General features: G+C 38.4%; 2 protein-coding genes and 1 non-coding gene across 3 annotated transcripts in view; 1 reads left to right on the top strand and 2 right to left on the bottom strand.

Annotated features, from left to right (window-relative positions):
- The window catches only part of METTL16 (methyltransferase 16, RNA N6-adenosine), a 70,119-nt gene that overhangs the window by 21,602 nt on the left and 29,558 nt on the right, over nucleotides 1-18,959 (top strand). Inside the window, exons 4-6 of the mRNA XM_020909764.2 lie at nucleotides 5,370-5,510; nucleotides 7,904-8,019; nucleotides 10,984-11,126. Coding sequence (XP_020765423.2) covers nucleotides 5,370-5,510; nucleotides 7,904-8,019; nucleotides 10,984-11,126 — 400 coding nt within the window. The remainder of the gene's footprint in view (nucleotides 1-5,369; nucleotides 5,511-7,903; nucleotides 8,020-10,983; nucleotides 11,127-18,959) is intronic.
- LOC139039230 (U6 spliceosomal RNA) lies at nucleotides 14,944-15,050 on the bottom strand. Its single transcript, XR_011492553.1, has one exon. It is a non-coding gene; the product is annotated as a U6 spliceosomal RNA (small nuclear RNA).
- Nucleotides 17,604-18,680, bottom strand: HINT3 (histidine triad nucleotide binding protein 3). The gene has a single exon (XM_020909767.2). The coding sequence runs from the start codon at nucleotides 18,614-18,616 to the stop codon at nucleotides 18,068-18,070; it is 549 nt and encodes a 182-aa protein (XP_020765426.2). The 5' UTR covers nucleotides 18,617-18,680; the 3' UTR covers nucleotides 17,604-18,067.

Raw genomic sequence — 18,959 nt, 5'->3', positions numbered from 1 at the left:
CTGTGTCTGTTGGGCACTATTTTTACTCTGAATTATTTGGTGTTACTACAGAAGTCCCCATATTGGGATGTTGTGGTGATGGCCACTTAATAAAAGATCATGTGGGCCTGAATACTTTTAGAAATCTCTTAGATAATTATTCATAGAGACTATTTAATCCAAAATTAAAAGGAAGGAAAAGGCTTTAAGATGTTCACTTAATTGTAAACTTCTACAATGGAGAAGACTGTCCTGTTTGATTCATTTGGGGAAATAAGTAGAGAAACAGAATGAAATGAAGCCAGGGTGGGTTTTACAATTATAAATATATGTTTGTCATAGCCAGTGTTTTCATTTTGATAGAGTTTAAAATTTGTTAATCTGTTGGACTTTATTAATTCTTTATAGAAAGAATGAAGAATTAAAAACTCTGTACTCTATTTCTAAATATAGTTACTAGGAGACAGTTTCTAGGTGATAGTAAATGTTCAACATTTTCAAGGCTCATAGTACATGACCTTTCCAGCAGCATTTACCTACCTCTCCTTTCTCTTTTAAACACACTCCTCCATTGGGCTTCCATGACCCCAGACTCCTCTGGTTTTCCCTTTTCATTTTTAGTAACTCTTCTCCCCTTTTCAGGCTTCCTTTCTTGTATCTGGCTATTAAATATTGAGAATTTCTGAAGCTGAATCTTAACTCTTTTCTTATTTGGCACTCTACCTCTAGGCAATTTCGTCCATGTCTACGACTTTATTTTCTACCTCCATGCAGATAACCTACAGATTGTTTATTCCTCCAACTCAGATTACTTTTCTTGAACTCTGGTCCCAAATATATGAGAAACTTGGATATGTCAGAGACATCTCAGATTTTGCAACGTCCAAGACCAAACTCAAATTCTTCCTTCCTAATCTTGGTCCTCTGCCTTTGTTCCTTATTTCAACAGCTCCCTCACAGTCCACCGTGTCGTCCTTGATTTTTGCTTCTCTCCATTCTCACTGACAGTGTCTATCACCTTTTACCCTTAAATAGTTTTCCTTTCTTAAATATTTCTTAAATCATCTACTTTTCTTCATCTCAGTTGCCACCATCCCAGTCCGAGTCACCATCATGTCTCCCTGTCTGCAAAATATCTTCTCAACTACCCTGCTCTCGTCTGCTCTGTTGCCTCGCCATTCCAGAAAGTATGTATAAACCTATGTCTAATTATTACATTGACCATTTTAATGACTTTCTATTGCTTCTGTGATAAACACCCAAAACCTTTAGTAGGCCTATTAGAATTTTCATTGTCTGATTCTTGCCCCTCTAGGTGTCTCTAACCCTCACCTTATATTCTTTTTCTTTTTTTTGATTTCTACACGTGTCTTTAGTTCTTCTAATCAGACATTGTGATTCTTTGTGCATGTTGCTGCCCCTGCCTGGAGCTCCCACCGTCGCCTCGTTCTCTCTCGTTTCCACTGTACTTGTCACCTCTTCCCCATACTTGTACTTGTCAAGGCCATCCCCAGGAAAAAGAAACGCAAAAAGGCAAAATGGCTGTCTGAGGAGGCCTTACAGATAGCAGTGAAAAGAAGAGAAGCAGAATGCAAAGGAGAAAAGGAAAGATATACCCATTTGAATGCAGTGTTCCAAGGAATAGCAAGGAGAGATAGGAAAGCCTACCTCAGTGATCAATGCAAAGAAATAGAGGAAAACAATAGAATAGGAAAGACTAGAGATCTCTTCAAGAAAATTAGAGATACCAAGGGAACATTTCATGCAAGATGGGCACAATAAAGGACAGAAATGGTATGGACCTAACAGAAGCAGAAGATGTTAAGAAGAGGTGGCAAGAATACACAGAAGAACTAGATACAAAAGATCTTCATGACCCAGATAATCACTATGGTGTGATCACTCACCTAGAGCCAGACATCCTGGGATGCAAAGTCAAGTGGGCCTTAGAAAGCATCACTACGATCAAAGCTAGTAGAGGTGATGGAATTCCAGTTGAGCCATTTCAAATACTAAAAGATGATGCTGTGAAAGTGCTGCACTCAATATGCCAGCAAATTTGAAAATTCAGCAGCGGCCACAGGACTGGAAAGGGTCAGTTTTCATTCTAATCCCAAAGAAAGACAGTGCCAAAGAATGTTCAAACTACTGCACAATTGCACTTATCTCACATGCTAACAAAGTAATGCTCAAAATTCTCCAAGCCATGCTTCAGCAGTACGTGAACCATGAACTTCCAGATGTTCAAGCTGGATTTAGAAAAGGCAGAGGAACAAGAGATCAAATTGCCAACATCAGTTGGATCATAGAAAAAACAAGGGAGTTCCAGAAAAAAATCTACTTCTGCTTTATTGACTACACCAATGCTTTTGACTGTGTGGATCACAACAAACCGGAAAATTCTTCAAGAGATGGGAATACCAGACCACCTGACCTGTCTCTGAGAAATCTGTATGCATGTCAGGAAACAACAGTTAGAACTGGGCATGGAACAACAATAACCTCAGATACGCAGATGACACCACCCTTACAGCAGAAAGCGAAGCAGAACTAAAGAGCCTCTTGATGAAAGTGAAAGAGGAGAGTGAAAAAATTGGCTTAAAACTCAACATTTCAGGAAACTAAGGTCATGGCATCTGGTCCCATCACTTCATGGCAGATAGTTGGGGAAATAGTGGGTTCCAAAATCACTGCAGGTGGTGACTGCAGCCGTGAAATTAAAAGACACTTGCTCCTTGGAAGAAAAGTTATGACCAATCTAGACAGCATAAAAAGCAGAGACATTACTCTGCCAGAAAAGGTCTGTCTAGTCAAAGCTGTGTTTTTTTACAGTAGTCGTGTATGGATGTGAGAGTTGGACTGTAAAGAAAGCTGAGCGCCAAAGAATTGATGCTTTTGAACTGTGGTGTTGGAGAAGACTTGAGGGTCCCCTGACTGCAAGGCAATCCAACCAGTCAATCCTGAAGGAAATCAGTCCTGAATATTCATTGGAAGGATTGATGCTGAAGCTGAAGCTCCAATACTTTGGCTACCTGATGTGAAGAACTGACTCATTGGAAAAGACCCTGGTGCTGGGAAGGATTGAAGGCGGGAGAAGGGGACGAGAGGATGAGATGGTTGGATGGCATCACTGACTCAATGGACATGAGTTTGAGTAAACTCCGGGAGTTGGTGATGGACATGGCATACTGCAGTCCATGGGGTCGCAAAGAGTCAGACATGACTGAGCAACTGAACTGAACTGTCAACTCAAGCTTTGTTTTCTAAGAAAGCCTTCTCTGACTTTCCAGCATAAGATACGTTCCTTGAATATGAACTTTAGAAAACTCTGTATTTTCCTTCATGGAATTTTTTTAAAACCACATTCACTTGTCTGATTGATTAATGTTTTTCTCTGCCACCCAATTGCAAAGTACCAAGTCTGTTATTAATACTTTAACATTCAAAGTCCTAGCAAAGTTTTTGGCACACAGTAGGTGCTCAGTAAATGATTTGTTGAATGTTGATGGATAAATACATCATTCTTTCAATACTCAAAATTCTGAACACATGATATGAACTAAGCACTAGGTAAAAATAATGGAGTTTAAAAAAAGTTTCTTTTATGTTCCTCGCAGAAGATTGGCTGATGGGTTATAAAAAGCTTAAAAAGCTTGAGAGCCTATTTAGTACTAATTTATTTTAATTACGCCCCAAACCCTCTAAAATAGTACTTGGGGATATAGGAGGTTAATGGATTTTAGCTCTTCACAAGGGGCACTCTTGCTGAAATCACATTCATTCTAATTAGGGTTTTATATAAATTCTTCCCCCAGACTCCATTAGTTTGCTCTAATTCTATGGTTATACACTTTCCATTTTTATTTATCATTGCAAGGATTATTACCCATTTAAAAATGTCATTCAGCTTTCTGAGGGGATTAGAATGTTAGAATGCAAGTCTTTTGGTCTTAAGAATTGAGAAATGATTTTTTTGGCAGAGGGCAGGTCTTTCACCTTTGTTTATTACCCTGAGGGCACCTGATCTTTGGACAGCTGAAAGGAGATGTCCTTTTTCTTTTTGTTTTAAATGAAATTGAAGTATGAAGAGAGGGGCCGTTGTGTGAGACTCAAGGGCCTGGGATCTGCTCTGAGTTTGTTTTTCCTACAGAGCTGGAAGTGCTACTTAAATTTCCTTAATTTCCTTATTCTGAGTGACTGCCTTTCCAGAATGGCTAGCAGGGTCTACATAATTGTGGATTCTGAGAGGAGCTTGAGTGCCTTTTACCAGTCCTTCCCTCACCGCCTCACACATCCCCCAGAGATGTTTGCCCAGCAGCATCGGGGCCAGGATGTCATTAGTAAACACTGTGACTGTCAGAAGAGCTTGAATGTTCCGGCCATCAGTCATTTTCGTGTCTTTTACTAGCCTGTTCTGAGTATTTAATGAGGAAGCAGTAAGAGGACCCTCACTTTCCTCTGGGTTGGGCATTTCTCTGGCCTCTAGTGCTTCCTGCCAAATCCTTCTAAGGCTAGACTGGCACCAAAATGTGGTCCTGGAAATTGGGCTAACTACTGTGAGCCTCTGAGAAAAACACCAGCTTTTCTTCTCTTGAATATACTCTTTAGGATCTCATTGGCCAAGATCAGTCAGTGGCAATTATTTGTGGTTAGTATATGCTTGTCCAATCTATGTTTAGAGGTTCTACATGCAAGTTTAGGACCAAACCCTAATTGTCAGAGAGATTTGTGCCTGGAGCATTTGGCCTTTGAAGGTCTCCCTTGAAACTGTAGTGGGACCAGCCAATGACTGATGTTTTGGACCTGGAACAAATGTTTTTCCATGCTTCCACATCTGAGAAATAGAATCCTTTTTACTTCTGGTTTCCTTCAAGTAACAGCTTACAGATAGATATGTAGGAAATTGGGTGATTTAGTATTATAAAAATCTTACACTGTATGTATTTTTTCCTGCTTCTGTAGAATGGGATGTGTATGTTGATCTATTTAAGATATTCCTGTGCTGTTTTAACGAATTACATTGATTTCTTTCAAGAAAATTAAGTTTCATGAGAGATTTAAAATGAAGACTTTCTATAAAGTAAATTAAATTGTTTTGACAGCTTTCAGTTAGTCAGTCTTCTATTTCTTGATCACCAGCCATACTTCATTTTACATACAGCATACATTGAGGGCAGAAAGTGTCTCTCCTTTAGGAAATTTGAAACTAATTATGACATAAGACTAATATACATGAAACCAGTAGCTGCAATATGTGTATAATCAGTACCAGCTTGTTGTTCTAAGCTGTTAAGGCTATAAGGATTTGAAGAAAAGAAGAATGGTGTTTTTGCTTATTCTCACCTTCTGCTCAGGTGTGTGCAATGTGTTTTGAATTCTTACTTCACTAGGTACTGGGGCATCCTGCATCTATCCTTTACTTGGAACAACCTTAAACGGCTGGTATTTCCTTGCAACAGAAGTAGATGATATGTGCTTCAACTACGCAAAGAAGAATGTGGAGCAGAATAACTTATCTGATCTTATAAAAGGTTAGCTCTGCAGAATCAATATTCCTTTCAAGTTTTGTTTGTTAACCTGTTTTTCTAATTTGACACATCTCATTATCTTTTGTATATCATTTAATATACAACCTTTGGTAATTTTTAAAAATTTGGTGCAGTTGTAATTGGGTTTGCTGCTTTGTTATCAGAATCAACTCAGAAACAGAGTGAATGCAGCCAGTCCTCATAATTTGTGGATTCTGTGTTTGTGAATTTGCCTACTTGCTAAAGTTTGCTTACATGTGGCTATTTTTAGTCCCCAAATCAATGCTAGTGGTTCTTTTGTGGTCGTTCACAGACATGTGCAAAATGGGAAAAAATTTGAATCACCCAGTGTGTGTGTTCCCTGCTGTCTTTTCTTTTTCTTTTCCCTGCTGTCTCCTTTCAACTCTCACACTGTAAACAAGTGTTCCTTTCATGGTCTATTTAGTACCACGTTTTTTGTTGTTGCAATTCTGTGCTTTTTCTTGGTGATTTTGCTGTTTTTAATGGCCCCTAAACATAGTACTTGAACTAGTGTTCCTAAGTAGAAGGCTGTGATGTGCCTTACAGAAAATACGTATGTCAGATAAGTTTTCTTCAGACATATTATAGTACTGTTGGCCATGAGTTCAATCTTGATGAGTCAGTAATGTATATTAAATAAGGTGTCTTTAAACAGAGATACATAAAATAGGATATATATTGATCGGATGATGAAAATGTGATCAGAGGCTTGAAGCTACCTAACCCTGTATTTCTCTTAGGAGTCAGTGGTTCAGTATTCACTAATTCAGTGTTTGTGGTGACTTTACTGCTAATGAGAACCAACTGTATATGAAGTAACCTGGTTATCAAGATTTTAAAGGAAGAAAATCCCACTGTTGATTAAACTGTACCATCTTTTTTATTTCCGCATATGGAACTGTGCTACAAATAGTCAGATCTCCTTTGTGCTAAGTTGCTCAGTCATTTCTGACTCTGCAACCCCACTGACTATAGCCCACCAGGCTCCATGGGATTATCCTGACCAAAATATTGGAGTGGGTTGCCATTTCATTCCTCAGGAGATCTTCCCGACCCAGGGGTCAAACCCCTGTCTCCTGTGTTTGCTGCGTTGCAGGCAGGTTCTTAACCACGGAGCCACTGGGGAAGCCCCTTCAAGTTATGTAAGTACCATGAGACTGACGGGCACCCTGACTTAAACAGTGCATTCAAGTAGAGCTTTTACGTTTATTTCTGTGCTTATTGTCTACGTAAAAGGCAGTTCTCTTTTTTTCTTTTGGTATTAAAGAGACTTTATGTCTCTCTTCGGAAGAAATAGGCTTTTCTTTTTTTTAAGTTATTTATTTTTAATTGAAGGATAACTGCCTTACAGTATTGTGTTGGTTTCTGCCATATATCAACTTGAGTCTGCCATAGGTAAATATATGTCCCCTCTCTCTTGGACCTCCCTGCTATCGCATCCCACCCCTCTAGTTTGTCACAGAGCCCCAGTTTGAGCTCCCCGAGTCATGCAGCAAATTTACACTGGCTATCTAAGAAATAGACTTTTCTTACTAGTGTTAAACATATCATAAAGGGAGATACTAATGTATATATTAAATATATATGTATTTGCACTGGGTCTTAGCTACAGTTCACAGGATCTTCAATTTTTTTTTTTTTTTTTTGGATCTTCGATCTTTGTTGTGGCATGTGGGTCTTCTGTTGTGGCATGTGAACTCTTAGTTGCAGTTCATTGCAGTATGCGGTATCTAGTTCCCTGATCAGAGATCGAACCTGGGCCCATGGTCATTGGGAGCGTGGAGTTTTAGCCACTAGACCACCAAGGAAGTCCCCTAATATATTATTAATGAGTTTTTTAGTTATCCATTCCTCTATTACAAATTACCCCCAAATCTGGCAGTTTAGACAGTAAACATTTATTATCTCATCATTCATGTGGGTCAGGAATTTGGGTGTGGCCTAGCCAGGTGGTTCTGCTTCAGAGTCTTTCATGAGGTTGTAGTCTGGAAGACTGGGGATAGAGATTTGCTTCCAAGATGGCTCACTTACGTGGCTGTAGGCAGGAAGCTTTCGTTCATTGCCATGTGGATCTCTCCTCAGGGCTACTTAAGCATCCTTGGAGCATGTCAGCTGGCTTCTCATAGAGCAAATTGTTTAAGTGATAGGGCAAGGAGGAAGCCATATTGCTTCTTGTGACCTAGCCTCAGAAGTGATACCCTTTTACTTCTATCATGTTCTTTTCAATAAAAGCAAGTCATTGAGTGAAGCTGCACTCAAGGAGAGGGAAATCAAATACCACCTCTTGAAGAGACTAGTGTCGAAGAATTTGTGGATATATTTGAAAACTGTCACAGTATTAATAGTAGTTAAGTCTCTCTCTTTTTTTCTCCTAGTGGTTAAAGTACCACAGAAGACACTCCTGATGGATGCTCTTAAAGAAGAATCAGAGATAATTTATGACTTTTGCATGTGCAACCCTCCCTTTTTTGCCAATCAGTTGGAAGCCAAGGTAAAATATCTTCTCCTTTAAAGCAGTTGAATATTTATCTAAGTTTTCCTTGTTTGCAAAGATAAAAGCAGCATTTATTTTGGAAGCTGTATCAGTTAGGACGCTTCTGGTATCAAGTACCTGAAAGTCTTAATTCAGGTTGACTTTCCAAAAATGTTTATTGGTTTATGTATCTGAGAAATCCAGCAATAGCATGAACTTCAGGAACAGTTTGATCAAGGAGTTCATCATAATATCAAAGCTGAGACTTTTTTCAAGTTCCCTTTGGCTCTGATCTGACCCTTGGTTGTTTCTGTTCTCAAGTTGGTTTACCTGTGGCAGAGTAATATATGGGGAGGGGGAGAGGGTGAGGAGGGAGCTCTTTTCTTTTTCAAACCATTGAACATTTGGATTTCTTCTGATTGGACCAACTTAGGTTACAGTCTACTCCTGCATTGGGCCTTTTGGCCTAAGGAAAGACCTTCTTTATAGCCAGCTATCATTTGATAGTAAACAAATAGCTGATTTTGTGTTCCAACTTGAAATGAGTATGTTGATTTTATGAAATAAAATATATTTGCTCATGAAAATGGCTAAAAACAGCTCATACATTGGCTTAAAACAACTCATACATTGGCTAAAAATAGCTAAGCTGTTGAAAATCAATAAAATATTGATTTAACCTAATTTTTCCTCATCTAAAGAAAAGTTAATAGAAATATTAGCCAGAGGAAACAAGGGGTGGTGTGTATGCTTTAAACTTTGAGAGAATAAATTGTTTTTAGAATCACTCAGATGCTCTAAAATACCATTTACATACTTCATAGCAAAATAAATTCCACATAGATCAAATTTGAGTTGGGGGTGAGGTGGACAGAAATTTATTAGCAATAACACATTCTAGATTGGAGCATAAAGTAAAGCAGGATTTAGAATTTAAATTTTCGCTCTTGATGCAGATAAATTTAAGAACTAAAATAGCCACATCCTAGAGTACATTTTTAAGAAAAATACTGAGATATTCTATATACACATAAAAATACAGATGCCATAAATGTAAGTTGGATTTTCCAAAGTGAATATTCTTGTAGAACGAGCTTCCAGATGAAGAAATAAACTGTTACTGGCACCAGAATTAAATATCTTTTTACATCAGCTTTACTGAAATGTAATTTTCATGCCATCAGTTCACCTACTTAAAGGGTAGAATTTTATTATTTTTATTATATTCACAGAATTGTGCAACCATTATCCAATTAATTTTAGAACATTTTCATCATCCCCCCCCCACCCCCCAAAAAAGCCCCACATCCATTAACAGTTACTCTTGGTTTCCCTGCAGCCCCCTTAGTCCTGGTCTACTTTCTGTTTCTGGAGTTCCCTATTTCAAACATTTCATTAAAATGGAGTTATAAAATCTGTGGTCTTTTGTGGCTGACTTCTTTCACTAAACATAGTATGTCTTCAGGGTTTACCCATATCGTAGCATGTGTTAGTTTCTTTCTATTGCCAAATAATATTCCGTTGTATGGAAATACCCCTTTTATCAATCCATTCATTCATCAAAGGACATTTGGGTTTTAGGTACTTTTTGGCTATTATGAACAAAGCTGCTGCGAGTATTCTTGTACAGGTGTTTGCATGAACATGTTTTCACTTCTCTTAGGTATATACCTAGGAGCGGACTTACTAGGTCATCTGGTAACTGTGTGTTTATTTATTTATTTATTTTTGTAACTGTGTGTTAAATTGTTTGAGGAACTGCCAGAATGTTTTCCAAAATGGCTGCACCATTTTTATTATAACCAGTGTGTGGGACTTCCAGTTTGTCCACATTTTTGTCAACACTGGTTATTATCTTCTTGGTTACAGCTATCCTAGGAGGAATGAAGTGGTAGTTCATTGTGGTTTGAATGTGCATATCCCTGATGGCTAATGATGTTGAACATCTTTTCACATACTTTTTGATCATTTGTGTATCTTTGGAGAAAGGCCTGTTCAGATACTTTGCCCAGTTGAATTGGGCTATTTTTCTTCTGACTATTGTTGTAAGAATTCTTTATTCTGTATGCAAGTCCCTTGGAGTAGGTAGCCTTTCCCTTCTCCAGGGGATCATCTCATCCCAACCAGGGATTGAATCCAGGTCTCCCACATTGCAGGCAGGTTCTTTACCAGCTGAGCCACAAGGGAAGCCCAAGAATACTGGCGTGGGTAGCCTATCCCTTCTCCAGAGGATCTTTCCGACTCAGGAATTGAACTGGTGTCTCCTGCATTGCAGGCGGATTCTTTACCAACTGAGCTATCAGGGAGGCCCCTTATTAGGTATATTATTTGCAAATATTCTCTCCCATTTTGTGGGTTGCCTTTGTACTTTCTTGGCAGTGTCCTTTGCAGCTCGGTAAAAAGTAAAAGTTTTTACTTTTTGTTTTTAACTTTTACCAGTTTATCTGGTCTTTGTTGTTGCTTATGCTTTTGGTTTCATAGCTGAAAAGCATATTTACTCCTATATTTTCTTCTAAGTTTTATTGCTTTAGATATTTATATTTAAATCTTTGTTCTGCTTGGATTTTTTAAAAATATGGTGTGAGGTAGGAGTGGATTAAATATTTAAAATCTAAAAGTGAAACCATACTAGAAGAAAACAAAATTCAATGTTTTTATAATCTTTTGGTGAAATATTTTCAGTATATAATACCAGACAGAAAACGTAAAGAAAAAATGACAGAATTGTTACATTAAAAAGTATAATGTTGGTATGTTTAATCACAAAGATGGAAGGTAAAGACCCTTTAGGGAAGGAATATTGTTGTTTGAAACAATAATGTTTCAAATGCCGTGGTTATATGATTTTTAAATCTTGAGTCTAGCATGGTACTTGGGAATTGAAATTATGTCTAAGCATTCTTACTTAGAACTAGGTTACAGAGACCTGGTCTTAAGATGTAAAAATTTTTCACCAGGGTTTTTGTTGTTGTTGTTGTTCAGGGAGTAAATTCTCGAAATCCTCGAAGACCCCCACCCAGTTCTGTAAATACAGGAGGAATCACAGAGATCATGGCAGAAGGAGGTGAATTAGAGTTTGTTAAAAGAATCATCCATGACAGTTTACAGCTTAAAAAAAGATTAAGGTAAGTTGGTAAGAATATTTTCCCGTGTGTAATTCAGAAAGAAACCATGTCACTTAGAGGAAATGAATCACTGTGGTCTGAAGAATTAACAGATAAAAATGGAATTGGTTGAAGGTCCTACAGTCTGCAGAGACCCTGTTTCTGAGGGTGCTGTCATGCCTTTAATTGATTTGTGTTTCCCATAATCATGTGTACCACATGGATAGAAAGGAGGAAAATACCATATGATTGTACTGCTCCCATTAGTGTGGTTCTGTGATGGAGCAAAACTGATTCAAATATGGCTTTTGATTAGAAAACAGATGGGTTCAGCTCTGTTCTGTGAACCAGAATAAATTTGTTGCCCAGTCCTTGAAGCAATTTGTGTTCTTGGAATCAGTCTCCCAAACAGTGACAGATGTGAGGACATTGAGCTGTCAGGAACTTAATGAAGGGAAACTGAGATCCCTAACCAGTTCCAAAGGAGAGTTGAGTCTACTCCTTTTTAAAAGCTAATTATTTCGGACAACACACCTGTCATTAAGCAACGTAAGGTACTCAGAGAGAGCTATTTGTCTTGCTTGACTTCTCACCCTGCCAAGTGTTGTTGAAATGATGGATAATGTGCTGGTTCAAACTGAAAGGACTTTCAGCCCTGGGATTTAGCTTTGTGACATAAAGAAGAATTTTTTGAAATTGTGGTAAAATACATATAATGTAAAATTTGCTTTCATAACCTTTTTTTTAAGTGTACAGTTTAGTAGCATTAAGTACATTCATATTGTTGTGCAGCTAACCTCCAGAACTCTTTCTTTTTGTAAAACTAAAAAACTAAACTAAAAAAATTCTGTGCCTGTTAACAACTACTCCCTATTCTCTGTCTTCACATAGTGGTTCCCCTGGCAACCACTACTTTTTTTTTCTGTCTCTCTGAATTTGACTGTTCTAGGTACCTCATATAAGTGGAATCATATATGATTTATGACTGGCATCTTTTACTTAGCATCATGTCATCAATATGCAGCCATCTTATAGCAGGTTTCAGAATTTCCTTCCTTTTTAGGGCTGAATAATAGTAATTTCCTTTGTATGTATATACTACATTTTGTTTATCCATTCATCTGTTGATGGACACTTGGGTTACTTCCATGTTTTGGCTGTGGTGGATAATGTTGCTAGGAACATGAATGTGCAAATATTTCTTAAGACCTGACTTTGAATTCTTCTGGGTGAATACTCAGAACTAGAATTCCTAATTAGGGAAACCTTTTTTTTTTCTTTTTTCCTTTTGGACTTACAGGCATTTAAAGTTGTTTATTTTAGTAGAAGGCCAATTCCAAAATCAACACATACCCTGATTTGTTAAATGTGATTTTATTTAAACATGGAAGGCAACTGGATTATTGGATGATCTGCCTCTCAGAAAATTGACACAATACTAAAGCCAATTTGTCTTAATCGATTTCCTCAATGATACATTAGGGTGTGAGGAAGAAAGAGACTTAAGTGATACTGAGTTTTGAGAAGAGTGTGAGTGAGTAAATTAAACCTGAAGAAAGTAACAGCACTGAAACTCATGACGGCAGGTAAACAGGGCCATGTGGCCACCTCAGTGTCTGTCAGCTTTTGAGGGACCTGGAGTCACCCAGGAAAATGGGGACGGTCACTTTCAGGAGCCTTTTAGTCAGTAAATTTCTGTTCTTTCCAAAGTTCCATTTGACCTACAAAAAGTACGTTGTAAAGGAACACCATTCTGAGGGAGAGAAATTGGTCAGTATGTTCCAAGTCTGCCTGTACCTGGCTCTGTGGCTGCCCTCAGATTGAATGAAAGGTGAATGTTTGCTGCGAAGGGTAAATGGCTAGTGCCAGATGATTAGATGGCATCACCAACTCAGTGGACATGAGTTTGAGCAAGCTCCGGGAGATGGTGAAGGACAGGGAAGCCTGGCGTGCTGCAGTCCATGGGGTTACAAAGAGTCAGACATGACTGAGGGACCAAAAACAACAAATTATGTTTCTAAAGAATCGACCATTTCAAGGTTGGTGTCATATGTGGGAAAAATTACCAGTTACAATCCACTTAAAGAAAGGGTTCAGCAGTCTTGTCTGCTCTGTTAGGACTCAGGCAGGTTGAGAGGGAAGATAAAAGGAAGAAAGGTGTCAGTTCATGCCCTCTTGCATATTTTTATTGTTAACATAAAGTTTATACCACTGTGCAACTCTCAAATTTTAAAATACTGTGGAAACTGCATATTTTGAAGCTATGAGAAAAGGAGAGATTAAAAATAAGTATTTAAACTCCACCATCTTCTTAGCCCTTTTGTTCCCAGAGAAGTGCAGAAATTAAGCCAAATGTGTAACATTGTGGAGTGAAATAAGTTGTGCTTGTTGGACTGACCTCCAGTGGTGGCTTTCCAGGTGCCTCACCTGAGCAACGCTCAGCAGCAACTGCAGTTTTGTGTTTGAAGGAATTTTGTGGCTGGGAGGCCCCTGGGAGAGAAGGTTATCCAGCCTATTAGTTGCACAGGTTAGAGCTCTGGGCCCTCGATCTAATTCTGCTCTTATCCCCTCTCCACCACCCCACGCAGCCACTGTCGCCCAGCCTGCAGTTAGACTTCTTAAGTGCACAGCCTTTCCTTTACTGTTGAGATGTAATTGACATATTGTCATTATTAGACAGCCTTTTTATTGTTGATGAAGATTTACAAGTGCTTGTCATCTTTACCTTTCATTCTTTGTGCCTGTGACTTGAGCTTGCTTAATAGCATTTTCCTTTTTAGAGACTTACTCACCTAACATAAATAAATCAGCAGACTTTATCAAACCCCTCATGGCCTGGGTTCCACTCTTATTACTGACTATAGCTGACACCCTTTATGGCAATGATTCTCTGATTTTTCCAGGAACCAGAGTTAACAAAGTACAACTTAATGCTGGTTTAACATCCCAATTTTTGCTTTTCCTTTCCATCAGCTGCCCCCTGCCAGATGGTGGGGACTTCTTGGATGTGGGTAAAATCCACTTATCTGGTGATCATCACCAGGTGCTGTGTAATAAACTTAACAATCTGGGTCTTTTGGAATGTGGTTCTTTGATTTTTAAAAGTTGTTTCTCATTGATAAAGTGAAATAATGATAGCTACATCATGCCTCATAGGGTAGTCATATAATTAAATAAATATATATTTGATGTAATTAATAATAATAGTAAATAATAATAATGAATAGTAAATAGGGTAATTTTAACTCTTGTCCTTTTTAGCGATCCATCAGATTTAATTGCTGTGGTCTGCTATGTTGAAAGGAAACATTAAAAGTACTCTGTTACTTTATTCTAATGTGGGGCTAGCCTCCTTTTCTGGTTTGTTTTTTTTTTTCCATTTATTTTTATTAGTTGCAGGCGAATTACTTTACACTATTGTAGTGGGTTTTGCCATACATTGACATGAATCAGCCATGGATTTACATGTATTCTCCATCCCCATCCCCCCTCCCGCCTCCCCCTCCACCCGATCCCTCTGGGTCTTCCCAGTGCACCAGCCCTGAGCGCTTGTCTCATGCATGCAACCTGGGCTGGTGATCTGTTTCACCCTTGATAATATACATGTTGCGATGCTGTTCTCTCGAAACATCCCACCTTTGCCTTCTCCCACAGAGTCCAAAAGTCTGCTCTGTACATCTGTGTCTCTTTTTCTGTTTTGCATATAGGGTTATCGTTACCATCTTTCTAAATTCCATATATATGCGTTAGTATACTGTATTGGTCTTTATCTTTCTGGCTTACTTCACTCTGTATAATGGGCTCCAGTTTCATCCATCTCATTAGAACTGATTCAAATAAAAATATGGAACGCTTCACGAATTTGTGTGTCATCCTTGCGCAGGGGCCATGCTAATCTTATCTGTATCGTTCCAATTTTAGTATATGTGCTGCCGAAGCGAGCACTCCTTTTCTAGTTTTAAAAACTAGATGCTGGTATAGTTCCAAGATGCTATAAGTAGTTGCAAGGAACAACTGGAAATTTTATAACTGAGTTTTAGTTAATTTTCCAGCTGATAGACTGTTCAATTCTATTGCAGACTTTCTACACACTGCCTTTATAAAAGGATAAGCCACTTCATTTTCCTTGTCTATAAGTTGAGATAATACCTTTTATGGTATTAAATGTTAAAGGAACATAGAGACAGCTCAAGCAAAATATGGGACAATATAGTGCAAGGTTAGGGTGAATAATGACAATAATGGATTGTAACACAATGAATAAGGTAAACAAATGAAGTACATAAGGGATAAAGGAAAAGCTCTTTATTACATTAGAATGCCAACTAATAAATGTAGAAAGAATAATCAACTTAGAAAAATCACCATTTTGCAGTCATTGTAGTAATTGATTCGGGGAGGAGTCAACAATGGAGAATTTGTAGAGAGGATATTTTTCATAGTTTCAGAGTATTTCCCTAATCACAAAGCATTTCTCAATTACAAAGAAATATATAGTAACTTTATAGTGGAGAGATGGAGGGGCACCACCTTGACCAGTTGATCACCTTGTGGTACAAGTTGCCTAGAAGGACACACAGCATCTCTGTGTTCTTCTGGCCCAAAGTGTTTAACCTGAATCTGACTAAGGAAATTTCAGAAATACCAAACTTGAGAGATTTTTGTAAGACAATTTTTCAAAAAGATTAAGGTCATGAAAGTTAAAAAAAAAAGACCGCAGAACTGTTCCAGATTGAAAGAGACTAAAGAGACTTGACACGTAAATGAAATGCATGATCCTAGATTGGATCTTACATCAGGGGAGAAAATTGACATGAAGGATGTTATTGGGATAATTGGTGAAATTTGAGTATGGGCCATATTCCAGATAATAGTACTGTATGAGTGTTAAAATTTCTGAATTTGCTCGTCGTTCTGTGGTTATAAGAGAGGATGTCCTTGTTTTTAAAATGTACGTGCCAAAAAAAGTAAATAAAATGTACATGCCAAAATATTTAAGGTTAGGGGCATGATAATGTCTGTAGCTAACCCTCAAATGGTTTAGAAAAAACACACAGAACAAGCAAATGGGGGAAAGTGCAGTAAATCGGGGTGAATAGTATGATGGAATTATTTGTGCTAATCTTGCAATTCCTGTACATTTGAAATAATTTCAAAATAATTTTTCTTGAAACCTGCTGTCCCAAAGGAATTACTAAATGCTGTAATGAGTGGAGTGCTACTTTCATCATTAAAATAGTATAATGGGTTCAAAGTCTCTTGGGTAACTAGATCATCCTTTTCTTTTTTTTTCTACTTACATTTTGATTAGTCGTCACAAGATGCCTGTTGAGAGTAGTTAGGATCTAACGGGCAGACATTTTTTTAAAAAGTGAAGCTAAGGAAGAGTTTGCCTGCCACAACTGAAGATCCTGTGTGCCATAACTAAGACTTGACACAGCCAAATAAATAATTGTTGTTTCTAAGTGAAGCTGAGGGGCTTCCTGGCAGGCCAGTGGTTAAGACATCGCACTTCCACTCACTTCAGGGGGTGCAGGTTCCATCCCTGGTTGGGGATGTTCCCTATGCCACACCATGCAGCCTGAAAGGGAACAAGAAAAGATTCATGATACAGTATTTAGGTTACAGTTCGGTTCAGTTCAGTCGCTCAGTTGTATCTGACTCTTTGTGACCCCACTGACTGCAGCACGCCAGGCTTCCCTGTCTGTTGCCAACTCCTGGAGCTTGCTCAAACTCGTGTCCATTGAGTCAGTGATGCCGTCCAACCATCTCATTCTCTCTTGTCCTCTTTTCCTCCTGCCTTCAATCTTTCCCAGCATCAGGGTCTTTTCTAATAAGTCAGTTCTTCTTGTCAGGTGCCCAAAGTATTGGAGTTTCAGCTTCAGCATCAGTCCTTCCAATGAATATTCAGGACTGATTTCCTTCAGGATAGACTGGTTTGATCTCCTTCCAGTCCAAAGGACTCTCAAGAAGTCTTCTCCAACACCAAAGTTCAAAAGCATCAGTTCTTCGGCGCTCAGCTTTCTTTTTTTTTGTTTTTTTGTTTTTTTTCATTTTTTTTTTTCAGCTTTCTTTATAGTCCAACTCTCACATCCATACATGGCTACTGGAAAAACCATAGCTTTGATTAGATGGACCTTTGTTGGCAGAGTAATGTCTCTGCTTTTTAATATGCTGTCTAGGTTTGTCATAGCTTTTCTTCCAAGGAGCAAGCATCTTTTAATTTCATGGCTGTAGTCACCATCTGCATTGACTTTGGAGCCCAAGAAAGTAAAATCTGTCACTGTTCCCATTGTTTCCCCATGTATTTGCCACTTAGTGATGGGACCAGATGCCATGATCTTCGTTTTTTGAATGTTGAGTTTTAAGCCAACTTTTTTACTCTTCTCTTTCACTTTCATCAAGAGGCTCGCCATTTCTTCACTTTCTGCCATAAGTGTGGTGTCATCTGCATATCTGAGGTTATTGATGTTTTCCCAGCAATCTTTTTTTTTTTTCCACTGTGTAGTATGGTACTCTTTATTTTGAAATTAATTACAGAACAATCAATAAATAATTTCTTTCTCTCCTTAACAAAGTTTCCAACAAAGTACTTTTATACCAGTTTATTCTTCATAAATAAATCACTATTATAACTGACTACTTACTGAGAAATAAAAATATTTGAATTTCTTAAAAAAAATACAGAGCCCTTCTTGATTAACAGAATTTGTTTTACTGGGATTTTATCTATAGTATCTTATACTTTAGACAAGGAACCATTAAAACAAAGTCAATGACAAAGAGTTTATATGACTATATCACACATTTCAGGAAACAAACATGAAGAAACAATTTAAGGCTACCCCGTAATAGCTTCTCATAAAACCCAGTGATCCTTACAATTGTAATTAGACTTCAAAGAGACCAAAATATTAGTCTATGTTAAGCCAGGATTAGGAAATCTTCCACTGTTGACATTTTCATGTTCTTAGTTTTTCAATCAAATAATCAGCTGTGATAAACCAATAGGAATTCACTCTATAAACCAATCTTGACATGAAGCTTAGCTGATCAGCTGGTGCCAGAACATGAAGATGCAAGTGGGAAATGGAACAGAAGGGGGACACATGGAAACCCATTCTTGTATTTTCAAAGTCAGTGAAATTATTCCTTTCTAGAATGGCTTTTCCAGCAATTACCATGTTCTCAATGAGTTCTATTTGATCTTTCTTTAGATATTTGCAGTTTTCAAAATGCTTCTTTGGCACCACAAGATAATGATGAAGTGCTGCTGGCTTGATATCTTTGAAGCCAACTAGGTCTTCATTCTCACAGTGTAGGAGTTCGGTGCCGGGTTCCCAGTGCGCCGCGATCTGGCAGAACACGCACTTGCTACTGTAGTTCGCGAGCTCCGGGGACTCTGCGGCGACCGCGGGGGTCTCCCCTGTGGACCCCACGGGTTGGGCAGTCGCCGCTGCCTCAGAGTGTGCACACGACTTCCCTAAATCACATTCCTGCTCCTCCATCATCGCACCCGCTCTTTTGCGCCGCTGAGAGGCTTCTCTGGGACACCCCAGCAATCTTGATTCCAGCTTGTGCTTCATCCAGCCTGGCATTTTGCATGATGTACTCTGCATATAAGTTAAATAAACAGGGTGACAATTTACAGCCTTGCTGTACTCCTTTCCTGATTTGGAACCAGTCTGTTCCATGTCCAGCTCTGTTCTGTTGCTTCTTGACCTGCGTACGGATTTCTCAGAGGCAGGTCAGGTGGTCTGCTATTCCCATCTCTTGAAGAATTTTCCACAGTTTGTTGTGATCCACACAGTCAAATTGTAGTCAATAAAGCAGAAGTAGATTTTTTTCTGGAAC

Source organism: Odocoileus virginianus, chromosome 17 (assembly GCF_023699985.2).
Source record: "Odocoileus virginianus isolate 20LAN1187 ecotype Illinois chromosome 17, Ovbor_1.2, whole genome shotgun sequence".
NCBI classification, from domain to species: Eukaryota; Metazoa; Chordata; class Mammalia; order Artiodactyla; family Cervidae; genus Odocoileus; species Odocoileus virginianus.
The sequence above is the reverse complement of the archived record's forward strand: the minus strand, read 5'-3'. Positions and strand labels throughout refer to the sequence as shown.